The 25,055-nt window shown below is 38.4% G+C and overlaps 1 protein-coding gene across 1 annotated transcript in view; it reads right to left on the bottom strand.

Moving 5' to 3' along the window:
- The window catches only part of LOC112241353 (GTP-binding protein Rheb-like), a 41,193-nt gene that overhangs the window by 3,456 nt on the left and 12,682 nt on the right, over window positions 1-25,055 (bottom strand). Inside the window, exons 3-7 of the mRNA XM_042329170.1 lie at window positions 15,427-15,494; window positions 15,001-15,083; window positions 8,134-8,190; window positions 2,101-2,148; window positions 1,570-1,651 (exon numbers count right to left, since the gene is read on the bottom strand). Of these exons, the coding sequence (XP_042185104.1) occupies window positions 1,570-1,651; window positions 2,101-2,148; window positions 8,134-8,190; window positions 15,001-15,083; window positions 15,427-15,494 (338 nt within the window). The remainder of the gene's footprint in view (window positions 1-1,569; window positions 1,652-2,100; window positions 2,149-8,133; window positions 8,191-15,000; window positions 15,084-15,426; window positions 15,495-25,055) is intronic.

The following is a 25,055-nucleotide window of genomic DNA, read 5'->3' on the forward strand; positions in this document are numbered from 1 at the left end:
GAACAGACTACAGTAGAATAGAACAGACTACAGTAGAATAGAACAGACTAAGGTAGAACAGACTACAGTAGAACAGACTATAGTAGAATAGAACAGACTACAGTAGAATAGAACAGACTGCAGTAGAATAGAACAGACTACAGTAGAACAGACTACAGTAGAACAGAATACAGTAGAATAGAACAGACTACAGTAGAATAGAACAGACTACAGTAGAATAGAACAGACTACAGTAGAATAGAATACAGTAGAATAGACCAGACTACAGTAGAATAGAACAGATTACAGTAGAACAGACCACAGTAGAACAGACTACAGTAGAATAGAACAGATTACAGTAGAATAGAACAGATTACAGTAGAACAGACCACAGTAGAATAGAACAGACTACAGTAGAATAGAACAGATTACAGTAGAACAGACCACAGTAGAACAGACTACAGTAGAATATAACAGACTGCGGTAGAACAGACTACGGTAGAATAGAACAGACTAGGGTAGAACAGACTACGATAGAATAGAACAGACTGCGGTAGAACAGACTACGGTAGAACAGACTACGGTAGAATAGAACAGACTGCGGTAGAACAGACTACGGTAGAACAGACTACGGTAGAACAGACTACAGTAGAATAGAACAGACCACAGTAGAATAGAACAGACTACAGTAGAATAGAACAGACTACAGTAGAATAGAATAGACTACGGTAGAATAGAACAGACTACAGTAGAATAGAACAGACTACAGTAGAATAGAATACAGTAGAACAGAATACAGTAGAATAGAACAGACTAAGGTAGAACAGACTACAGTAGAATAGAACAGACCACAGTAGAATAGAACAGACTGCAGTAGAATAGAACAGACTACAGTATAATAGAACAGACTACAGTAGAATAGAACAGAATACAGTAGAATAGAACAGACTACAGTAGAGTAGAACAGACTACAGTAGAATAGAACAGACCACAGTAGAATAGAACAGACTACAGTAGAATATAATAGACTACAATAGAACAGACTAAAGCAGACTAGAACATACTAGACTAGAATTGAGGCTACTTTACTATCTACTATGACACAGCCGTCTGACAGAAAGAGAGACTGAACAGTGCCGCAACATCTCTGGGCTGGAATATTCCTTTCAATAGTGAGGAGAGCTGGGCTGCCCCCTGCTGTAGAGTACAGAGTACTGCAATTACAGGCCTGTAGACCTCTAAGCTCAGTGCCTATAGCACTGTGTGTTCAATCCCGGTCCTAGGGACCCAAATATGTGCATATTTTTTTGTCTTTTTGTCCAGTACTACACACCTGATTCCACTAATCAAAGGTTTGATGATGAGTTGATTAGTGCTAGGGTTTTTTGGTCCATGGCAGGGCTGTTCAATGTCGGTCATGGAGGACTCAAACACTTCTTCAGGTTTTCATTCTCTCCTTCCAAATCAAAGGACTAATTCAGACCTGGAACACCAGGTGATTAACTACCAGGTAGAAACAAGTACCAGAAGTGTTTTTTGTGCCTCCAGGCCCTGTTCTATTGGATGGACATGTGTTCTAGGTGTTTTCACCTGGTTCTCTTTAGCTGAGGATTCCATGAAGGCAGCGTTCCATGATTCTGCTAGTGACTTCCCTTCCTCACAGCTGATCACCCTGGAATACAAAAAGAAACATCACACCAATCAGATACCACACACACACACACCACAGGTTAGGGGATGGAGTCTCTGTATGACATCACTCCAAACCCGACAGCGACAGGATAGAATGCTTTAAGGGAAAGGGGAAGTGGGATACCTAGGTCAGTTGTACAACTGAATGCAGTCAACCTGAAATGTGTCTTCCGCATTTAACCCAACCCCTCTGAATAAGAGAGCTGTTAAATGTGTGTGTGAGCGTGAGTGTGTGTGTGAGTGAGAGCGTGAGTGTGTGTGCGTGTGTGAGCGTGAGTGTTTGTGTGTGTGTGAGCGTGAGTGTTTGTGTGAGCGTGAGTGTGTGTGTGAGCGTGTGTGTGAGCGTGAGTGTGTGTGACCGTGAGTGTGAGTGTGTGTGAGCGTGTGTGAGTGAGTGACAGTATCGATGTATGTAAGTAAGGAACATACCTTTCCATGTGCAGGTCGTTCTTATTTCCCACCAACATAATAGGAACTCTGTATCAAAGACAAACCCACATGTTGTATCCCATGTATCAATGACAAAACCACATGTTGTATCCCATGTATCAATGACAAACCCACATGTTGTATCCCATGTATCAATGACAAAACCACATGTTGTATCCCATGTATCAATGACAAAACCACATGTTGTATCCCATGTATCAATGACAAAACCACATGTTGTATCCCATGTATCAATGACAAAACCACATGTTGTATCCCATGTATCAAAGACAAACCCACATGTTGTATCCCATGTATCAAAGACAAACCCACATGTTGTATCCCATGTATCAATGACAAAACCACATGTTGTATCCCATGTAGCACTGACACATTGCTGTGGAGGAATTTACTGTAGCTGCACTGACAACAACCAACCACTTCCTGTAGTTGTTGATCAGTCTCTCACATCGCTGTGGAGGAATTTACTGTAGCTGCACTGACAACTACCAACTACTTCCTGTAGTTGTTGAACAGTCTCTCACATTGCTGTGGAGGAATTTACTGTAGCTGCACTGACTACAACCAACCACTTCCTGTAGTTGTTGATCAGTCTCTCACATCACTGTGGAGGAATTTACTGTAGCTGCACTGACAACTACCAACTACTTCCTGTAGTTGTTGAACAGTCTCTCACATTGCTGTGGAGGAATTTACTGTAGCTGCACTGACTACAACCAACCACTTCCTGTAGTTGTTGATCAGTCTCTCACGTCACTGTGGAGGAATTTACTGTAGCTGCACTGACAACAACCAACCACTTCCTGTAGTTGTTGATCAGTCTCTCACATCACTGTGGAGGAATTTACTGTAGCTGCACTGACAACAACCAACCACTTCCTGTAGTTGTTGATCAGTCTCTCACACCGCTGTGGAGGAATTTACTGTAGCTGCACTGACAACAACCAACCACTTCCTGTAGTTGTTGATCAGTCTCTCACACCGCTGTGGAGGAATTTACTGTAGCTGCACTGACAACAACCAACCACTTCCTGTAGTTGTTGATCAGTCTCTCACACCGCTGTGGAGGAATTTACTGTAGCTGCACTGACAACAACCAACCACTTCCTGTAGTTGTTGATCAGTCTCTCACACCGCTGTGGAGGAATTTACTGTAGCTGCACTGACAACAACCAACCACTTCCTGTAGTTGTTGATCAGTCTCTCACATCGCTGTGGGTCCCCAAGAATGAACTCGAGATGGATCCCATTATATCTGGTGAAAACCAAACACTGCATTTGTAACCGATGTGAAACAGCTAGCTTAGTTAGCGGTGGTGCGCGCTAAATAGCGTTTTAATCGGTGACGTCACTTGCTCTGGTTCCCCTTGCTCTGCAAGGGCCGCGGCTTTTGTGGAGCGATGGGTAACGATGCTTCGTGGGTGACTGTTGTTGATGTGTGCAGAGGGTCCCTGGTTCGCGCCCGGGTATGGGCGAGGGGACGGTCTAAAGTTATACTGTTACACATTCTACAGTAAGAATCTCATACCCAATGGTCCAGCATGGTGGTGGTAGTGTGATGGTTTGGGGTCCAGCATGGTGGTGGTAGTGTGATGGTTTGGGGTCAGCATGGTGGTGGTAGTGTAATGGTTTGGGGTCCAGTATGGTGGTGGTAGTGTGATGGTTTGGGGTCCAGCATGGTGGTGGTAGTGTGATGGTTTGGGGTCCAGCATGGTGGTGGTAGTGTGATGGTTTGGGGTCAGCATGGTGGTGGTAGTGTGATGGTTTGGGGTCCAGCATGGTGGTAGTGTGATGGTTTGGGGTCCAGCATGGTGGCGGTAGTGTGATGGTTTGGGGTCCAGCATGGTGGCGGTAGTGTGATGGTTTGGGGTCAACATGGTGGTGGTAGTGTGATGGTTTGGGGTTCAGCATGGCGGTGGTAGTGTGATGGTTTGGGGTCCAGCATGGTGGTGGTAGTGTGATGGTTTGGGGTTCAGCATGGCGGTGGTAGTGTGATGGTTTGGGGTCCAGCATGGTGGTGGTAGTGTGATGGTTTGGGGTCCAGCATGGTGGTGGTAGTGTGATGGTTTGGGGTCCAGCATGGTGGTGGTAGTGTAATGGTTTGGGGGATGCTTTGCTGGACGACTTGCCTTCATAGAAGGAGGTTGCAGTTGCAAATGCGAACTTGTTCTGAACTGCCCTACTTTTAACCAGGGTCTATAGGTAGTAGTGCACTACTATTAACCAGGGTCTATAGGTAGTAGTGCACTACTTTAACCAGGGTCTATAGGTAGTAGTGCACTACTTTAACCAGGGTCTATAGGTAGTAGTGCACTACTTTAACCAGGGTCTATAGGTAGTAGTGCACTACTTTAACCAGGGTCTATAGGTAGTAGTGCACTACTTTAACCAGGGTCTATAGGTAGTAGTGCACTACTTTAACCAGGGTCTATAGGTAGGTGTTCTCAACTAGCCTACCTGGTTAAATAAAGGTGTTCTCAACTAGCCTACCTGGTTAAATAAAGGTGTTCTCAACTGGCCTACCTGGTTAAATAAAGGTGATATAAAAATATAAAAATTAAAGGAACCATGAATTCTGCTCTGTATCAGAGAATTCTACAGGACAATTATCAGGCCATCCGTCTGTAAGCTGAAGTGCAGCTGGGTCGTGCAGCAAGACAATGATCCAAAACACACAATCAAGAACTACAGGAAGCATTTGGTTGCAGTCATTGCAGCTAAAGGTGGCACAATCCCATATTGAGTGTAAGGAGGCAAAACCTTTTTCAGAGCACTGTATGACTGCGAAACATTGAGCTTTCCAAGCAAGTGCCACAAAGTCGACAAACACCACACACCAATACAGTTGGTGTCAACTTTGTTAGCGATTCCATTATCGCTAGGTGATGCTATCTAATATCCGGCTAGTAGCTAGCTAGCTTCCGTTTGCTAGCTTTCTCTATGAAGCAATACTCTATTTTAACTCCTACTCCACATTTACGGGATACGTTAAACCTCATCGGACAGTTTGTTTCTCTCATCATGACCCGAATGTGGGGCTTTAGTTTCAGGCATGCTATGTCAGATTACAGTAGAGGGTTAATATACAGTCAGGTTACAGTAGAGGGTTAATATACATCAGATTACAGTAGAGGGTTAATATACAGTCAGATTACAGTAGAGGGTTAATATACAGTCAGGTTACAGTAGAGGGTTAATATACAGTCAGATTACAGTAGAGGGTTAATATACAGTCAGATTACAGTAGAGGGTTAATATACATCAGGTTACAGTAGAGGGTTAATATACAGTCAGGTTACAGTAGAGGAGGGTTAATATACAGTCAGATTACAGTAGAGGGTTAATATACAGTCAGATTACAGTAGAGGGTTAATATACAGTCAGGTTACAGTAGAGGGTTAATATACATCAGATTACAGTAGAGGGATAATATACAGTCAGATTACAGTAGAGGGTTAATATACATCAGATTACAGTAGAGGGTTAATATACATCAGATTACAGTAGAGGGTTAATATACATCAGATTACAGTAGAGGGTTAATATACAGTCAGGTTACAGTAGAGGGTTAATATACATCAGATTACAGTAGAGGGTTAATATACAGTCAGGTTACAGTAGAGGGTTAATATACAGTCAGATTACAGTAGAGGGCTAATATACAGTCAGATTACAGTAGAGGGTTAATATACATCAGATTACAGTAGAGGGTTAATATACAGTCAGGTTACAGTAGAGGGTTAATATACAGACAGATTACAGTAGAGGGTTAATATACAGTCAGGTTACAGTAGAGGGTTAATATACAGTCAGGTTACAGTAGAGGGTTAATATACAGTCAGATTACAGTAGAGGGTTAATATACAGTCAGATTACAGTAGAGGGTTAATATACATCATATTACAGTAGAGGGTTAATATACAGTCAGGTTACAGTAGAGGGTTAATATACAGTCAGGTTACAGTAGAGGGTTAATATACAGTCAGGTTACAGTAGAGGGTTAATATACAGTCAGGTTACAGTAGAGGGTTAATATACATCAGATTACAGTAGAGGGTTAATATACAGTCAGGTTACAGTATAGGGTTAATATACAGTCAGATTACAGTAGAGGGTTAATATACAGTCAGATTACAGTAGAGGGTTAATATACATCAGATTACAGTAGAGGGTTAATATACATCAGATTACAGTAGAGGGTTAATATACAGTCAGGTTACAGTAGAGGGTTAATATACATCAGATTACAGTAGAGGGTTAATATACAGTCAGATTACAGTAGAGGGTTAATATACATCAGATTACAGTAGAGGGTTAATATACAGTCAGGTTACAGTAGAGGGTTAATATACAGTCAGGTTACAGTAGAGGGTTAATATACATCAGATTACAGTAGAGGGAAAATATACAGTCAGGTTACAGTAGAGGGTTAATATACAGTCAGATTACAGTAGAGGGTTAATATACATCAGATTACAGTAGAGGGTTAATATACATCAGATTACAGTAGAGGGTTAATATACAGTCAGGTTACAGTAGAGGGTTAATATACATCAGATTACAGTAGAGGGTTAATATACAGTCAGATTACAGTAGAGGGTTAATATACAGTCAGATTACAGTAGAGGGTTAATATACAGTCAGGTTACAGTAGAGGGTTAATATACATCAGATTACAGCAGAGGGTTAATATACAGTCAGGTTACAGTAGAGGGTTAATATACAGTCAGGTTACAGTAGAGGGTTAATATACAGTCAGATTACAGTAGATGGTTAATATACAGTCAGGTTACAGTAGAGGGTTAATATACAGTCAGATTACAGTAGAGGGTTAATATACATCAGATTACAGTAGAGGGTTAATATACAGTCAGGTTACAGTAGAGGGTTAATATACAGTCAGGTTACAGTAGAGGGTTAATATACATCAGATTACAGTAGAGGGAAAATATACAGTCAGGTTACAGTAGAGGGTTAATATACAGTCAGATACAGTAGAGGGTTAATATACATCAGATTACAGTAGAGGGTTAATATACATTCAGATTACAGTAGAGGGTTAATATACAGTCAGGTTACAGTAGAGGGTTAATATACATCAGATTACAGTAGAGGGTTAATATACAGTCAGATTACAGTAGAGGGTTAATATACAGTCAGATTACAGTAGAGGGTTAATATACAGTCAGATTACAGTATAGGGTTAATATACAGTCAGGTTACAGTAGAGGGTTAATATACATCAGATTACAGCAGAGGGTTAATATACAGTCAGGTTACAGTAGAGGGTTAATATACAGTCAGGTTACAGTAGAGGGTTAATATACAGTCAGATTACAGTAGAGGGTTAATATACAGTCAGGTTACAGTAGAGGGTTAATATACAGTCAGATTACAGTAGAGGGTTAATATACAGTCAGATTACAGTAGAGGGTTAATATACATCAGATTACAGTAGAGGGTTAATATACAGTCAGGTTACAGTAGAGGGTTAATATACAGTCAGGTTACAGTAGAGGGTTAATATACATCAGATTACAGTAGAGGGAAAATATACAGTCAGGTTACAGTAGAGGGTTAATATACAGTCAGATACAGTAGAGGGTTAATATACATCAGATTACAGTAGAGGGTTAATATACATTCAGATTACAGTAGAGGGTTAATATACAGTCAGGTTACAGTAGAGGGTTAATATACATGAGATTACAGTAGAGGGTTAATATACAGTCAGATTACAGTAGAGGGTTAATATACAGTCAGATTACAGTAGAGGGTTAATATACAGTCAGATTACAGTATAGGGTTAATATACAGTCAGGTTACAGTAGAGGGTTAATATACAGTCAGGTTACAGTAGAGGGTTAATATACAGTCAGATTACAGTAGAGGGTTAATATACAGTCAGGTTACAGTAGAGGGTTAATATACATCAGATTACAGCAGCGGGTTAATATACAGTCAGGTTACAGTAGAGGGTTAATATACAGTCAGATTACAGTAGATACTCACTGAGCTTTCCCCACCATATCCAGAAGTTTTTCATGGATAACCTGAACTACTTCAAAACTGGAAGAGAAGAAAAACAATATGTCACACATACTGTCATAGATACTGTTATAGATACTGTCATAGATACTGTCATAGATACTGTTATAGATACTGTTATAGATACTGTCACAGATACTGTTATAGATACTGTTATAGATACTGTTATAGATACTGTCATAGATACTGTCATAGATACTGTTATAGATACTGTCATAGATACTGTTATATATACTGTCATAGATACTGTCATAGATACTGTTATAGATACTGTTATAGATACTGTCATATATACTGTTATAGATACTGTCATTAATACTGTCAAACATACTGTTATAGATACTGTCATTAATACTGTCATAGATACTGTCATTAATACGTTCACACATACTGTCATAGATACTGTCATTAATACTGTGATAGATACTGTCATTAATACTGTCATAGATACTGTCAAACATACTGTTATAGATACTGTCATTAATACTGTCAAACATACTGTTATATATACTGTTATAGATACTGTTATAGATACTGTCATTAATACTGTCATAGATACTGTCAAACATACTGTTATAGATACTGTCATTAATACTGTCACACATACTGTCATAGATATGGTCATTAATACTGTTATAGATACTGTCAAACATACTGTTATAGATAATGTCAAACATACTGTTATAGATACTGTCATTAATACTGTTATAGATACTGTTATAGATACTGTCATAGAAACGGTCATTAATACTGTCATAGATACTGTCAAACATACTGTTGTAGATACTGTTATAGATACTGTCATTAATACTGTCACACATACTGTCATAGATACTGTTATAGATACTGTCATTAATACTGTCACACATACTGTCATAGATACGGTCATTAATACTGTCATTGATACTGTCAAACATACTGTTGTAGATACTGTCATTAATACTGTCACACATACTGTCATAGATACTGTCAAACATACTGTTATAGATACTGTAAAACATACTGTCATAGATACTGTCAAACATACTGTTATAGATACTGTAAAACATACTGTCAAACATACTGTCATAGATACTGTCAAACATACTGTTATAGATACTGTCAAACATACTGTTATAGATACTGTAAAACATACTGTCATAGATACTGTCAAACATACTGTCATAGATACTGTCAAACATACTGTTATAGATACTGTCAAACATACTGTCATAGATACTGTCAAACATACTGTCAAAGATACTGTCATTGATACTGTTATAGATACTGTATAGATAAGCCTGCTGGCCTTACTGGGTCTATAGGAACATTAGCCTGCTGGCCTTACTGGGTAGATAGGAACATTAGCCTGCTGGCCTTACTGAGTCTATAGGAACATTAGCCTGCTGGCCTTACTGAGTGGATAGGAACATTAGCCTGCTGGCCTTACTGAGTCTATAGGAACATTAGCCTGCTGGCCTTACTGAGTCTATAGGAACATTAGCCTGCTGGCCTTACTGAGTGGATAGGAACATTAGCCTGCTGGCCTTACTGAGTGGATAGGAACATTAGCCTGCTGGCCTTACTGAGTGGATAGGAACATTAGCCTGCTGGCCTTACTGAGTCTATAGGAACATTAGCCTGCTGGCCTTACTGAGTCTATAGGAACATTAGCCTGCTGGCCTTACTGAGTCTATAGGAACATTAGCCTGCTGGCCTTACTGAGTGGATAGGAACATTAGCCTGCTGGCCTTACTGAGTCTATAGGAACATTAGCCTGCTGGCCTTACTGAGTGGATAGGAACATTAGCCTGCTGGCCTTACTGAGTGGATAGGAACATTAGCCTGCTGGCCTTACTGAGTGGATAGGAACATTAGCCTGCTGGCCTTACTGGGTCTATAGGAACATTAGCCTGCTGGCCTTACTGGGTAGATAGGAACATTAGCCTGCTGGCCTTACTGAGTCTATAGGAACATTAGCCTGCTGGCCTTACTGAGTCTATAGGAACATTAGCCTGCTGGCCTTACTGAGTGGATAGGAACATTAGCCTGCTGGCCTTACTGAGTGGATAGGAACATTAGCCTGCTGGCCTTACTGAGTGGATAGGAACATTAGCCTGCTGGCCTTACTGAGTCTATAGGAACATTAGCCTGCTGGCCTTACTGAGTCTATAGGAACATTAGCCTGCTGGCCTTACTGAGTGCATAGGAACATTAGCCTGCTGGCCTTACTGAGTCTATAGGAACATTAGCCTGCTGGCCTTACTGAGTGCATAGGAACATCAGCCAGCTGGCCTTGAATCGATAGGAACATTAGCCCGAGCTATTTAGGAGGGATATGACTCCTGGCACAAATGATTGTCTAGTTGTGTTTTTCCTGCTGAGCGGTGCCCTATACCTGCGCCCAGAGGGGACTAGTTCAAAGTCTGGGTACAGGGGGTGGCTTAGGTCTAAAATGATTTTGTGAGCCTTGCAGAGGGCCCTGACCTTAAAGATCTCATCCAGGCCTGTCTGTTGGACTCCAAGTACCTTGGGGAGAGGCCCTGACCTTAAAGATCTCCTCCAGGCCTGTCTGTTTGACTCCAAGTACCTTGGGGAGGGCTCTGACCTTAAAGATCTCATCCAGGCCTGTCTGTTTGACTCCTGGTACCTTGTGGAGGGCCCTGACCTTAAAGATCTCATCCAGGCCGGTCTGTTTGACTCCTAGTACCTTGGGGAGGGCCCTGACCTTAAAGATCTCATCCAGGCCTGTCTGTCTGACTCCAAGTACCTTGGGGAGGGCTCTGACCTTAAAGATCTCATCCAGGCCTGTCTGTTTGACTCCTAGTACCTTGGGGCGGGCCCTGACCTTAAAGATCTCATCCAGGCCTGTCTGTTTGACTCCAAGTACCTTGCTTGCTGTGGTGATAATCCTTCTCAGCATATTTCTCTGGCTGACAGTGGCATTGCCAAACCAACAAACAATAAAAAAAGTTAAAATACTCTCACTGAAAGATTTGTAAAACAGAGTCAGTATAGTACAGTCTACATTAAAAGATCCCAGCTTTTTGAGAAAGTACAGTCTCTGTTGGCTCTTTATGTAGATCAGGTCTGTACATTTACTCCACTGAAGCTTATTGTCCAAGAGGACACCCAGATATCTCTATTCCTCTACAATCTCTATGTTCTGACCTCTGATAGATGTTGCAGAGGTAGGTGTTGTACGCTTCCTGAAGTCCATGCACATATCTTTGGTCTTGTTGGTATTGAGGACCAAGTGTGATTCCTCACACCACTCTACAAAGTCATCTAGGACCGGGCCATGATGTCCCTCGTCATCATGCAACAGGCTGATCAAGGCAGTGTCATCAGCGAACTTAACAAGGTGTCTGTCAGGATGGGACCTAGTACAACTATTAGTGTACAAGATGTACAGAAGTGGAGACAAAACACATCCCTGAGGAGCGCCTGTGTTGGTATTGCGTATGTCCGACACGTGGGGACCTATTTTGACTCACTGTGAGTGTTGGCTCAGGAAGTCCAACAGCCACAAAACCAGCCCCCCATCTAAGGAGAAGTCCTGAATGAGTCTCTGTGCCAGAATGTAAGGCTGGATTGTGTTGAAGGCAGAAGAAAAGTCAACAAATAGAACCCTAACATGGGATTTGGCCTCTAGATGTCTATAGACCATGTTAATACCCCCTCTAGATGTCTATAGACCATGTTAATACCCCCTCTAGATGTCTATAGACCATGTTAATACCCCCTCTAGATGTCTATAGACCATGTTAATACCCCCTCTAGATGTCTATAGACCATGTTAATACCCCCTCTAGATGTCTATAGACCATGTTAATACCCCTCTAGATGTCTATAGACCATGTTAATACCCCCTCTAGATGTCTGTAGACGACCATGTTAATACCCCCTCTAGATGTCTATAGACCATGTTAATACCCCCTCTGGATGTCTGTAGACCATGTTAATACCCCCTCTAGATGTCTATAGACCATGTTAATACCCCTCTAGATGTCTGTAGACCATGTTAATACCCCCTCTAGATGTCTATAGACCATGTTAATACCCCCTCTAGATGTCTATAGACCATGTTAATACCCCCTCTAGATGTCTATAGACCATGTTAATACCCCCTCTAGATGTCTATAGACCATGTTAATACCCCTCTAGATGTCTATAGACCATGTTAATACCCCCTCTAGATGTCTATAGACCATGTTAATACCCCCTCTAGATGTCTATAGACCATGTTAATACCCCCTCTAGATGTCTATAGACCATGTTAATACCCCCTCTAGATGTCTATAGACCATGTTAATACCCCCTCTAGATGTCTATAGACCATGTTAATACCCCCTCTAGATGTCTATAGACCATGTTAATACCCCCTCTAGATGTCTATAGACCATGTTAATACCCCCTCTAGATGTCTATAGACCATGTTAATACCCCCTCTAGATGTCTATAGACCATGTTAATACCCCCTCTAGATGTCTATAGACCATGTTAATACCCCCTCTAGATGTCTATAGACCATGATAATACCCCTCTAGATGTCTATAGACCATGTTAATACCCCCTCTAGATGTCTATAGACCATGTTAATACCCCCTCTAGATGTCTATAGACCATGTTAATACCCCTCTAGATGTCTATAGACCATGTTAATACCCCCTCTAGATGTCTATAGACCATGTTAATACCCCCTCTAGATGTCTATAGACCATGTTAATACCCCCTCTAGATGTCTATAGACCATGTTAATACCCCCTCTAGACGTCTGTAGACCATGTTGATACCCCCTCTAGACGTCTATAGACCATGTTGATACCCCCTCTAGACGTCTATAGACCATGTTAATACCCCCTCTAGATGTCTATAGACCATGTTAATACCCCTCTAGATGTCTATAGACCATGTTAATACCCCTCTAGATGTCTATAGACCATGTTAATACCCCTCTAGATGTCTATAGACCATGTTAATACCCCTCTAGATGTCTATAGACCATGTTAATACCCCCTCTAGATGTCTATAGACCATGTTAATACCCCCTCTAGATGTCTATAGACCATGTTAATACCCCTCTAGATGTCTATAGACCATGTTAATACCCCCTCTAGATGTCTATAGACCATGTTAATACCCCCTCTAGATGTCTATAGACCATGTTAATACCCCCTCTAGATGTCTATAGACCATGTTAATACCCCCTCTAGATGTCTGTAGACCATGTTAATACCCCCTCTAGATGTCTATAGACCATGTTAATACCCCTCTAGATGTCTATAGACCATGTTAATACCCCCTCTAGATGTCTGTAGACCCATGTTAATACCCCCTCTAGATGTCTGTAGACGACCATGTTAATACCCCCTCTAGATGTCTATAGACCATGTTAATACCCCCCTCTAGATGTCTATAGACCATGTTAATACCCCTCTAGATGTCTATAGACCATGTTAATACCCCTCTAGATGTCTATAGACCATGTTAATACCCCCTCTAGATGTCTATAGACCATGTTAATACCCCCTCTAGATGTCTATAGACCATGTTAATACCCCCTCTAGATGTCTATAGACCATGTTAATACCCCCTCTAGATGTCTATAGACCATGTTAATACCCCCTCTAGATGTCTGTAGACGACCATGTTAATACCCCCTCTAGATGTCTGTAGGCGACCATTTTAATACACCCTCTAGATGTCTATAGACCATGTTAATACCCCTCTAGATGTCTATAGACCATGTTAATACCCCTCTAGATGTCTATAGACCATGTTAATACCCCTCTAGATGTCTGTAGACCATGTTAATACCCCCTCTAGATGTCTGTAGACCATGTTAATACCCCTCTAGATGTCTATAGACCATGTTAATACCCCCTCTAGATGTCTATAGACCATGTTAATACCCCCTCTAGATGTCTGTAGACCATGTTAATACCCCTCTAGATGTCTGTAGACCATGTTAATACACCCTCTAGATGTCTATAGACCATGTTAATACCCCCTCTAGATGTCTGTAGACGACCATGTTAATACCCCCTCTAGATGTCTGTAGACGACCATGTTAATACCCCTCTAGATGTCTGTAGACGACCATGTTAATACCCCCCTCTAGATGTCTGTAGACGACCATGTTAATACCCCCTCTAGATGTCTATAGACCATGTTAATACCCCTCTAGATGTCTATAGACCATGTTAATACCCCCTCTAGATGTCTATAGACCATGTTAATACCCCCTCTAGATGTCTATAGACCATGTTAATACCCCCTCTAGATGTCTATAGACCATGTTAAGGAGGGTAAGAATGGCATCATCAACTCCTCTGCTAGGCTGATAGGCAAACTGAAATGGGTCGAGAAGCTTCTGGGTGACGCTGAGAATATGAATAAGTTTCTCAAGGCATTTCCTTACTAAGGAAGTCAAGGCGACAGGGCGGTAGTCATTCAGCACAGAGGGATTAGATGCTTTAGGAATGGGTATAATTATTGAGGTTTTCCACAATACCGGCACGTGTTGCTGGTCGAGTGAGGATTGGAAAATGTCTGTTAAAAACACCGGCCGGTTGTTCAGCACAGTGCTTTAACACATGTCCACTCATTTAGTCTGGTCCTGGGCTTTTGTATGTGTTACATCCCCTGAACAACTTTAAAACATCATCAGACTGTTGAACAACAACTCTCTCAAACATTTTATAATGATGCTTCCGTTTGTTTTTACCTCAGACACAAAGCTGTCTGATTCACTAAGTAAAAGCCTGCCCAGTGGTTGATCACCCCTACTACAGATCATTCTGCACAATCTAAATCATTAAAAGACAGTCGAGTAAATAGCTGACTAACCTTTTATTAGACGTGACAGAGTAGACCAAGATGTATCCATTGATATCTATGGAATAGGTCTGAGGAAATATAGAGTATTCATCCTGGAAAAGACAGAGAGGGAGAGAGGAGAGAGAGGAAAGGGGAGGAGAAAGAGAGACAGAGAAATGTGTGAAATAAGTACTTAGCCTGCATACTGTAACATAGTGTCCCAATGTCCATACTAGTATACCGCTTAGAATCTAGGCCTTAGTGTCAGAGAGTAAAGCAATGTACCCAGCAAGCATTCTAATTAGAGGTAGGGCGCATTCTAGAGTGGGTAGCCTGTGTTCTACAATTCTAATGGTGATACGACATCATGAGATCCCCAACCACGAGTCAACGTAGAAATGTAAGGTCTTGTATAAATGTTTTTCAAAATAAATCCCTGTGGTGCGTGACTACTACCTGTCCTGCTGTGTCTACCAACTGCAGGTGGTATTCTTGTCCGTTTATCGTGATCATCTTGGTGAACGCTGCGGCAAAAGAGAGAAGAGAAAGAAAAGTCCCCTTGTATGTTGTGATGGAGTTGTCTATGACTGCCTAGAGATGTGCTCCAATAGCTGGGAAGGGACTTCTGCTATTTCGGGGCAAAGAGGAGTCGTATAGTCTTGCTCGGTCAATTGAAGTGTCGTGTTGTCTCCATAGTAATTAACATCGGTCTTGTCCTACAGGGTTCTGGCTGCTGATAGCTATTGTAATGAGGAAACATGGACTTACTATGGCTGTGATACTGTATGTGGTTGTCTCACCTAGTTATCTTCAGATGAATGCACTAACTGTAAGTGGCTCTAGAAAAGAGTCTACTAAATTATTCACTACCGTAGTGGATCTAGATAAGAGAGTCTGCTAAATGACTCACTACTGTAGTGGCTCTAGATAAGAGAGTCTGCTATATGATTCACTACTGTAGTGGCTCTGGATAAGAGAGTCTGCTAAATTATTCACTACCGTAGTGGATCTGGATAAGAGAGTCAGCTTAGTGGTTCTGGATAAGAGAGTCTGCTAAATGATTCACTACTGTAGTGGCTCTGGATAAGAGAGTCTGCTAAATGACTCACTACTGTAGTGGCTCTGGATAAGAGAGTCTGCTAAATGACTCACATGGAATGTGAATCTACTACTTCAGGCAAACGGACGAACGGGGGATGTGGAGGAGGATGTGGAGGAGGATGTGGAGAAGGAGGATGTGGAGAAGGAGGAGGAGGATGTGGAGAAGGAGGATGTGGAGAAGGAGGATGTGGAGGAGGATGTGGAGAAGGAGATGTGGAGGAGGAGGATGTGGAGAAGGAGGATGTGGAGGAGGAGGATGTGGAGAAGGAGGATGTGGAGAAGAAGGGAAGGAGGATGTGGAGAAGGAGGAGGTGGGTGAGAAGAAGAGGATGTGGAGAAGGAGGATGTGGAGAAGAGATGTGGAGAAGGAGGAAGGAGATGTGGAGAATGAGGATGTGGAGAAGGAGGATGTGGAAAAGATGTGGAGAAGGATGTGAAGAAAGAAGATGTGGAGAATGAGGATGTGGAGAAGGAGGATGTGGAGAAGGATGTGGAGAATGAGAGATGTGGAGAAAAGAGGATGTGGAGAAGAATATAGAGAAAGAAGATATATGAAAGAAAGAATGTGTAGAGATATGAAGGAAGAGAAGATATGAAGAGGAATGAATATGATGTAGAAAGGAAGAGATATGAAAAGGAAGTAGATATGGAAGAAAAAATAGAAGAGATATGAAGAAGAAAGGAGATATACTAAAATTAAGAGATATGAAGAACAAGAGATATAATGAAAGAGAGAGATATGAAGAAGGAGAGAATATGATACTAGAAATTAAGAGATATGAGAAGAACAATGAGATATGAAAATTAAGAGATAAAGAAGAGATATGAAGAAAGAAGATATGGAGATATGATGTAAATTAAGAGATATGAAAGAACAATGGAATATATGAAAGGAAGAATATGAAGAAGGAGAGATATGAAGAAGAATTACAAGATATGATAAAGATATGATAAAAGGAAGAGATATGAAGAACAATGAATATGATATAAGAATAGGATGTAGAGAAGAGACAAGAATATAACTAGAGATATGAAGAAGAGATATAGAGATATATATAAAGGATTAGAGATATGAAGAACAAATGAATATAATTGGAATTAAGAGATATGAAGAGAATATGTATATAAATACTAGGAAGAGATATAAAGAGATATGAAGAGATAGAGACAGTAAGAGATATATAATACTAAAAGAGATATGAAGAAGAGACAGAGATATGATAGGAAGAATATGAAGAACAGATATGATACTAGAGATATGAAGAATATAGAGAAAGGATATGATACTAGGAAGAGATGTAGAGAAGAGACAGAGAATATAATGAAGAAAGGAAGAGATATGAAGAACAATGAAATGATACTAAAAAATATAAAGAATAAGAATGTAAAGAACAATGAATATGATAAAAGGAAGAGATTGAAAGGAAGAGATATGAAGAGACAATGAATATGATATAAAAAAGAATGAGATATGGAAGAGATATAATGGAGAATATAATATGAAGGAAGAGATATGAAGGAAAGGAAGAGATATGAAGAAAGAGATATGATACTAAAGAAGAGATATGAATATATGTAAAATTAAGAGATATGAAGAACAATGAATATAATACTAAAATTAAGAGATATGAGAAGAACAATAAATATAATACTAAAATTAAGAGATATGAAGAAGAGACAATGAATATAAATAATAGGAGATGAAGAATTAAGAGATATGAAGAGGAAGGAACAATGAATATGATAATACTAAGGAAGAGATATATGAAGAAGAGACAATGAGATATGATACTAAAATTGAAGAGAAGAGATATGAAGAAGAACAGTAATATGATACTAAAATTAAGAGATATAGAAGAACAATGAATATAATAGAAAATTAAGAGATATGAAGAAGAAGTAGATATGATACTAAAATTAAGAGAATATGAAGAGACAATGAATAAGATACTAAAATTAAGAGATATGAAGAAGAACAATGAATATAAAATGTACTAAGGATTATAATATGAAGAAGGAAGAATAGAATGATAAAAGGAAAGGAAAAAAGAAGAGATAGAAGAAGAGATATGAGAAGGAAAATTAAGAATATGAAGAAGAACAAGAGATATAATAGAGATATGAAGAAGAAGAGATATAATAAGGAATATAAAAGAGATATAGAAGAAGAACAGATATAAATAAAGACTAAAATTAAGAGATATGAAGAATATAGATGAAGAATATAATGCTAAAATTGAATATGAAAGAAGATAATAGAAAGATAATATAAAATTTAAGAGATATGAAGAAAGAACAATGATATAATACTAAAATTAAGAGATATGAAGGAAGAACAATGAATATAATACTAAAATTAAGAATATAGAGAGAAGAGACAGTAATATGATACTAAAATTAAGAGATATGAAGAGGAAGGAAGAATGATATAGAAAAAGATAGAGAATATGAAAAGGAATATATATGAAGAGATAGGAAGAGATATGAAGAAGAACAGTAGATATGAAAAGGAAGAATGTGAAGAGGATGTAGAAAGAAGAGATATGAAGGAAGAGATGAGATATAATGCTAAGGATATGAAGAAGAACAGATATGATAATAGGAAAATTAAGAGATATGAGAAGAGAGATATAAAGACTAAAATTAGAGATATGAAGAAATGAACATATAAGAAGGAGATATAAAGAGATATGAAGAAGACATATGGAATATAATGCTAAAATTAAGAGATATGAAGAACAAGGAATATGATACTAGAAAGAAGAGATATGAAAGACAATGAATGATACTAAAATGGAGATATGAAGAACAATGATATAAATACTGAAGAGAGATATGAAGAAGAAGTAGATATATGATACTAGGAATTAAGAGATATGAAGAAAGAACAATGAAGATGAACTAAATGATATAAGAAGAGATATGAAAGAGAAGATGATATAAGAGAAGAGATATGAAAGAGATATAGATATATACTAAATTAAGAGATATGAAGAAGAGAATGAATAGAGAATATAAAAGAAATATGAGATATAGATATGGAAAGATATGAAAGAAAAGATATAAGAAGAGATAAGGAAAATGGAAATAATGTAAAGGAAGAATAATAGAAGAAGAGACAAGATATGAAAAGGAAGAGATGTGGAAAGAAGAAGAAGATATGATAGAAAAAGAGATATGAAGAGAAGGAAGAGATATAATACTAGGAATGGAAAGAGATATGAAGGAAAGGAAAGAGATATATAATGCTAAAGAAAATAGAGATATGAAAGAAGAATGAAATATGAATATAATCTTAAGAGATATGAAAGGAACATAGAAGGAATGAAAATTGAGAATATAAAGAATAAGAAATATAAGAGATATATAGAAGAAGAAGAAGATATGAAGACTAAAATTAAAGATATATAGAAAATGGAAGTAGATATAGAATGAAGAAGATGAAATAAAGAGATATGAAGAAGAAAGAATGTGATATAATAAGAATTAAAGATATGAAGAGATATGAAGAAGAAAGGAATAGAATGAAGAAAGATATGAAAGAAAGAGATATAAAAGGAAGAGAATATGAAGAATGAAATGATATAAGAGATATGAATATAAGAATAAGAAGAAGAAGAGAATGAATATAAAATAGAAAATTAAGAATATGAAAGAAAGAGAATGAATAAAGATATAAAATTTAAAGAATATAAAAAAAGGAAGAGAATGAAATATAATACTAAGAATGAAGAGATATGAAAGGAACATATGGAAATACTAAAATTAAGAACCCTAGATATGAAGAAAGAGGAGAATATAAAGATAGAAAGAAGGAGGAGAGATATGAAGAAAGGAACAGAGATATGAAAAAGGAAGAAATATTAAGATATGAAGAAATGAAGGAATATATAAAAAGGAAGATATATGAAAAGAACAATGAATATAAGAAAAATTAAGAGATATGAAGAAAGAATAATGAATATGATAAAAAATTAAGAATATGAAAAGAAAGAATGAATATGAAATAAGAAAGAATATAAAGAGATATGAAAGAAGAATGAGAAAGAAGAGATATGAAAGAGATATGAGAAAATTAAGAGATATGAAAGACAATGAATATAAGAAAGAAGAAGAGATATGAAAAAGAAAATGGAATATAGAGAAAGAAGAATATGAAGAACAATGAGATATAAATAAGGAAAATTAGGAGATATGAAGAAGAAATGAAGATAATGTAAAAAGAAGAGATATGAAGAAAAGAGAATGAAGAACATATGAAGAAGGAAAGAATATGAGAAGAAGAGATATAAGATAAGGAAGAGATATGAAGAAGAAATAAGAATACTAAGAGATATAAGAGATATAGAAGAGAACAATGTAATATAATCTAAAATTAGAGAATGAAAGATATCTGAGAATGAATATAAGAAAGGGAAGAGATATGAAGAATAGGAACAAGAATATAATAAGAGATATGGAAAGATATAAGAGAATGAAGAAAGAGATAAAAAATATAATACTAAAAGAAGAGATATGAAAGAAGAATGGATGTATAAATAATACTAAGAATAGGATAGAATGAAAATATGGAAAGGAGATATAAGAAGAGGAATATATATAAAGAAATATGAAGAAGATATGAAGAAGAATAATGAATAGATATGGAAAGGAAGAGATATGAAAGAACAAGGAGAATGAATATAAGATAGAAAAAAGAGATATGAAGAAGAATGACAAGAATATAAAATACTAAAAAGAGATATGGAAGGAAGAACAATGAATATAATACTAAAGGAATATAAGAGATATGAAAGAACAGAGATATGATAAAAGGAAGAGATATGAAGAAATGAGATAAAGAAGAATAAGAGAAAAGAATATAAGAGAAAAGAAGATGTAATAGGATATGGAAGAAAGAGATATGAATATGAATACTAGGAAGATGATGAGAAGAATATGAAGAGGATATGAAGATATGAAGAAAGAATATGATATAAAATTAGAGATATGAAGAGGAAGAGATGTGGATATAATATGGAAATTAAGAGATATGAAGAAGAAGAATGAATTGATAGAGAATGATAAAGAAAAGGAAAGATATGTAAAGAAGGAAGAGATATGAAAGAAGAATAATGAATATAAGAGATACTAGAAATTAAGAATGTGATGAAGAAAGAGATATGAAAAATTAAGAGATATGAAGATATGAAGAACAATGAATATAATACTAAAATTAAGATATAGAAGAACAATGAATATAATGGAAAGATTAAGAGATATGAAGAAAGAACAGAGATATAATGCTAAGGAAGAGATATGAAGAAGAACAGTAAAATGATAAAGGAAGGAAGAGATATGAAGAAGGAAGAATATGACTAAAAAGAGATAAAGAATGAAGAAGAGAAAAAGAGAATATACTAAAGATACTAAATGAATTAAGAGATATGAAGAGATATGAAGAAGAATGAGATATGAACTAAAATTAAGAGATATGAAGAACAATGAATATGATACTAAAGAAGAGATATAAGAAGAAAGAGACAATGAATATATAATAAAAATTAAGAATATACAGAGATATGATAGAAGAGATGTGGAGAAAAGGAAGAAGGAAGGAAGAGAAGAAAGAAGAATGATAATGAAGGAAGATTAAATGAGAATGAGATGTAGGAAGACAATGAATATAATGGAAAAGGAGATATGAAGAAGAAGATGAATATATAATGTTAAGAGATATGAAAGGAAGAGAATATGATACAAAGGAAGAGATATGAAGAAGGAACAATGAATATGAAGAAAAATTAAGAGATATGAAAGAGAAGGAAGGAATAGATATGAAAGAAGAAGAGATATGAAAGAAGAGAAAGATATGAAAGCGGAAGAGATATGGAAGAAGAATATGAAGAAGAAAGACAGGAATATGAATATGGATGGAAGGAATTAAGAGATATGGAAAGGAAGAGATGAGGAATGAGGAGAGGATGTAAAATTAAGAGATGTAGGAGGAGAAGGGGCTGTAAAATAGAACTTCAAAACTAAGATACTGAATAACAATACTGGTAAAGAAGGCTATTATAGAAGGAGAGTGTGTGTGTGTGTGTATGTGGTGTGGTGTGATGTGGTGTGTGTGGTGTGGTGTGTGGTGTGGTGTGTGTGTGAATAGGTGTGGTGTGGACATATGTGTATGTGTGGTGTGGGTGTGATGTGGGTTGGTGTGTGTGTGGTAGTGTGTGGTGTGGAATATGGAGTGAATGGAGTGGTGTGTGAATGTGGTGGAAGGTGTGGAGATATGTGGTGAAGTGTGGTGTGTGTGTGTGGTGTGTGTGGAATGGTGTGAGGTGTGAGTGTATGAGTACTGTGGTGAGATATGTGTGTGTGGTGTGGTGTGGTGTGTATGTGGTGTGTGTGGTGTGGTGTGGTGTGTGGTGTGTGTGTGGTGTGTGTGTGTGTGTGTGTGTGTGTGTGTGGTGTGTGTGGTGTGTGTGTGTGTGAATGTGTGTATGTGTGTGTGTATGAAGAAGAAAGGGAAGTGATGTGTGAAGTGGATGTGTGTGTGTGTGTGTGTGGTGTGGTGTGTGTGGTGTGGTGTGTGTGTGTGGTGTGTGTATGGTGTGGTGTGTGGGTGTGAGTGTGTGTGTGGTGTGTGTGTGTGTGTGGTGTGATGTGGAGATGTGAGTGTGTGGTGTGTGTGGTGTGGTGTGTGTGTGTGGTGTGGTGTGGTGTGTGTGGTGGTGTGGTGTGTGTGTAGTGTGTGTGTGTGGATGTGTGTGTGTGGTGAGTGTGTAAAGTGTGTGATGTGGGTGTGTGGTGTGTGTGTGGTGTGGTGTGTGTGGTGTGGTGTGTGTGTGTGTGTGGTGTGGTGTGGTGTGTGGTGTGTGTGTGGTGTGGTGTGTGTGGTGTGTGTGGTGTGTGTGTGTGTGGTGTGTGGTGTGGTGTATAATATGGGTGTGTGTGTGGTGTGGTGTGGTGTGGTGTGTGTGGTGTGTGTGTGGTGTGTGTGTGTGGTGTGGTGTGGTGTGGTGTGTGTGTGGTGTGGTGTGTGTGTGATGTGAAGTGATGTGGAGTGATGTGTGTAAAATGTGTGAGATGTGAAGTGTGTGGTGTGATACTAAAGTGTGGTGATATGGTGTGGAACATGTGATGTGGTGTGTGTGTGTGGAATGTGTGTGGTGTGTGTGGTATGGTGTGTGTGTGTGTGATGTGAAGTGTGTGTGTGATATGGTGGAATGTGTGTGTGGTGAACAATGAATATGGTGTGTGTGTGGTGTGTTGTGTGATATGGTGTGAAGTGGTGTGTGTGGATATAAATACTAGTGTTGTGTGAGATATGTGAAGAGAACAATGTGTATGATGTAAAGTGTGTGAGATATGAAGATGGTGAATGTAATGTGTACTAAAATGTGTGTGTGATGTGTGAGTGTGAAGTGTGGAATGTGGTGTGTGGTGTGTGAAGTGTGGTGTGTGTGAGATATGGAGAAAGACAGTGGATATGATACTGTGTGAAGAATGTGAGAAGAGACAGTAGATATGATACTAAAATGTGGTGAGATATGGTGGTGTGGTGTGTGTGGTGTGTGTGTGGTGTGGTGTGGTGAGATGTGTGTGTGTGGTGTGTGTGTGGTGTGTGTGTGTGTGGTGTGGTGTGTGTGTGTGTGGTGTGTGTGTGGTGGTGTGGTGTGTGATGGTGTGGTGTGTGTGTGTGTGTGGTGTGTATGTGTGTGGTGTGTGTGTATAATGGTGTGTGTGGTGTAAGTGTGTGAGACAATGTGTGTGGTGTGTGGTGTGGTGATATGAAGAGGTGTGGTGTGTGTGTGAAATGTGTGTGGTGTGTGTGTGAAGGTGTGTGTGTGTGTGGTGTGTGTGTGGTGTGAGGTGTGTGGTGTGGTGGTGTGTGTGTGGTGTGTGTGTGTGGGTGTGTGGTGTGGTGTGGTGTGTGGTGTGGTGTGGTGTGTGTGTGGTGTGTGTGTGGTGTGGTGTGTGTGTGGTGTGGTGTGGTGTGTGTGTGGTGTGTGTGTGGTGTGTGTGTGTGGAGATATAGTGGAAGGAGATGTGGAAGGAGGTGAATTAAGAGATATGAAGAGATAGAAAGGAAATGAGATAGGAAAGGAAGAGATATGAAATGAAGAGATGTGAGAGAAAAGGAAGGAATATGATACTGAAGGAGATATGAAAGGTGAGATACAGGAAGAGATATGAACTAGAAAGAGATATGAAGAGACAATGAATAAAAAAGGAATAAAGGAAGAGATATGAAATATGAAGAAAAAGGAAGAATATAGAAAAAGAGATATGAAGAAGAAGAATGGAAGATATGAATGTATAAGGTGATGTGTGGAATGGAAGAAGATGTGGAGAAATGGAAGGAGATATAGTGAAGAGAATGTGAGTATAAAATTGAGATGATAGAAGGATGAGTGACAATGAGATATGATATGGTGTGGAAAGAATGATATGGAAGGATGTGTGGATGTGTGGTAAAGAAATGGAAGAGATATGGAAGAAAAAGACATGTGGAAGGAAAGAGATGTGAAGGAAGAGAATATAAGAGAGAAGAAGAGATATGGAAGTGTGTGAGATAAAGAGATATGAAGAGATATGAAGGAAGAATGTGAAAGTGTGGATATAGAAGAAGGAAGAGATATGAAGAAGAAAGAGAAGTGAAAGAAATAGAAAAAATAAGAGATATATGAAAGGAAGATATATGAAAATGAGATATGAAGAAATGGAATATAATGATAAAATAAAGAATGTGAAGAAGGAATGTGAAATAGATACTAAAATGTGAAGAATATGGAAGAAATGAATATGATAAGAAGGAAGAGATATGAAGAAGAAATGAATATAAAGGAAGAGATAAGAAGAAAGAGAAAGAACAGATAATAGATGATATAAAGGAAGAGATATGGAAAGAACAGTGGTGGTGAAATGATAGGAAGAATGAATGAAAGAATATGAAGATGGAATATAGATATGAAAAATATGAGAAAGGTGAGATATGAAAG

The sequence above is a fragment of the Oncorhynchus tshawytscha genome, linkage group LG10 (genome assembly GCF_018296145.1).
Source record: "Oncorhynchus tshawytscha isolate Ot180627B linkage group LG10, Otsh_v2.0, whole genome shotgun sequence".
NCBI lineage: Eukaryota > Metazoa > Chordata > Actinopteri > Salmoniformes > Salmonidae > Oncorhynchus > Oncorhynchus tshawytscha.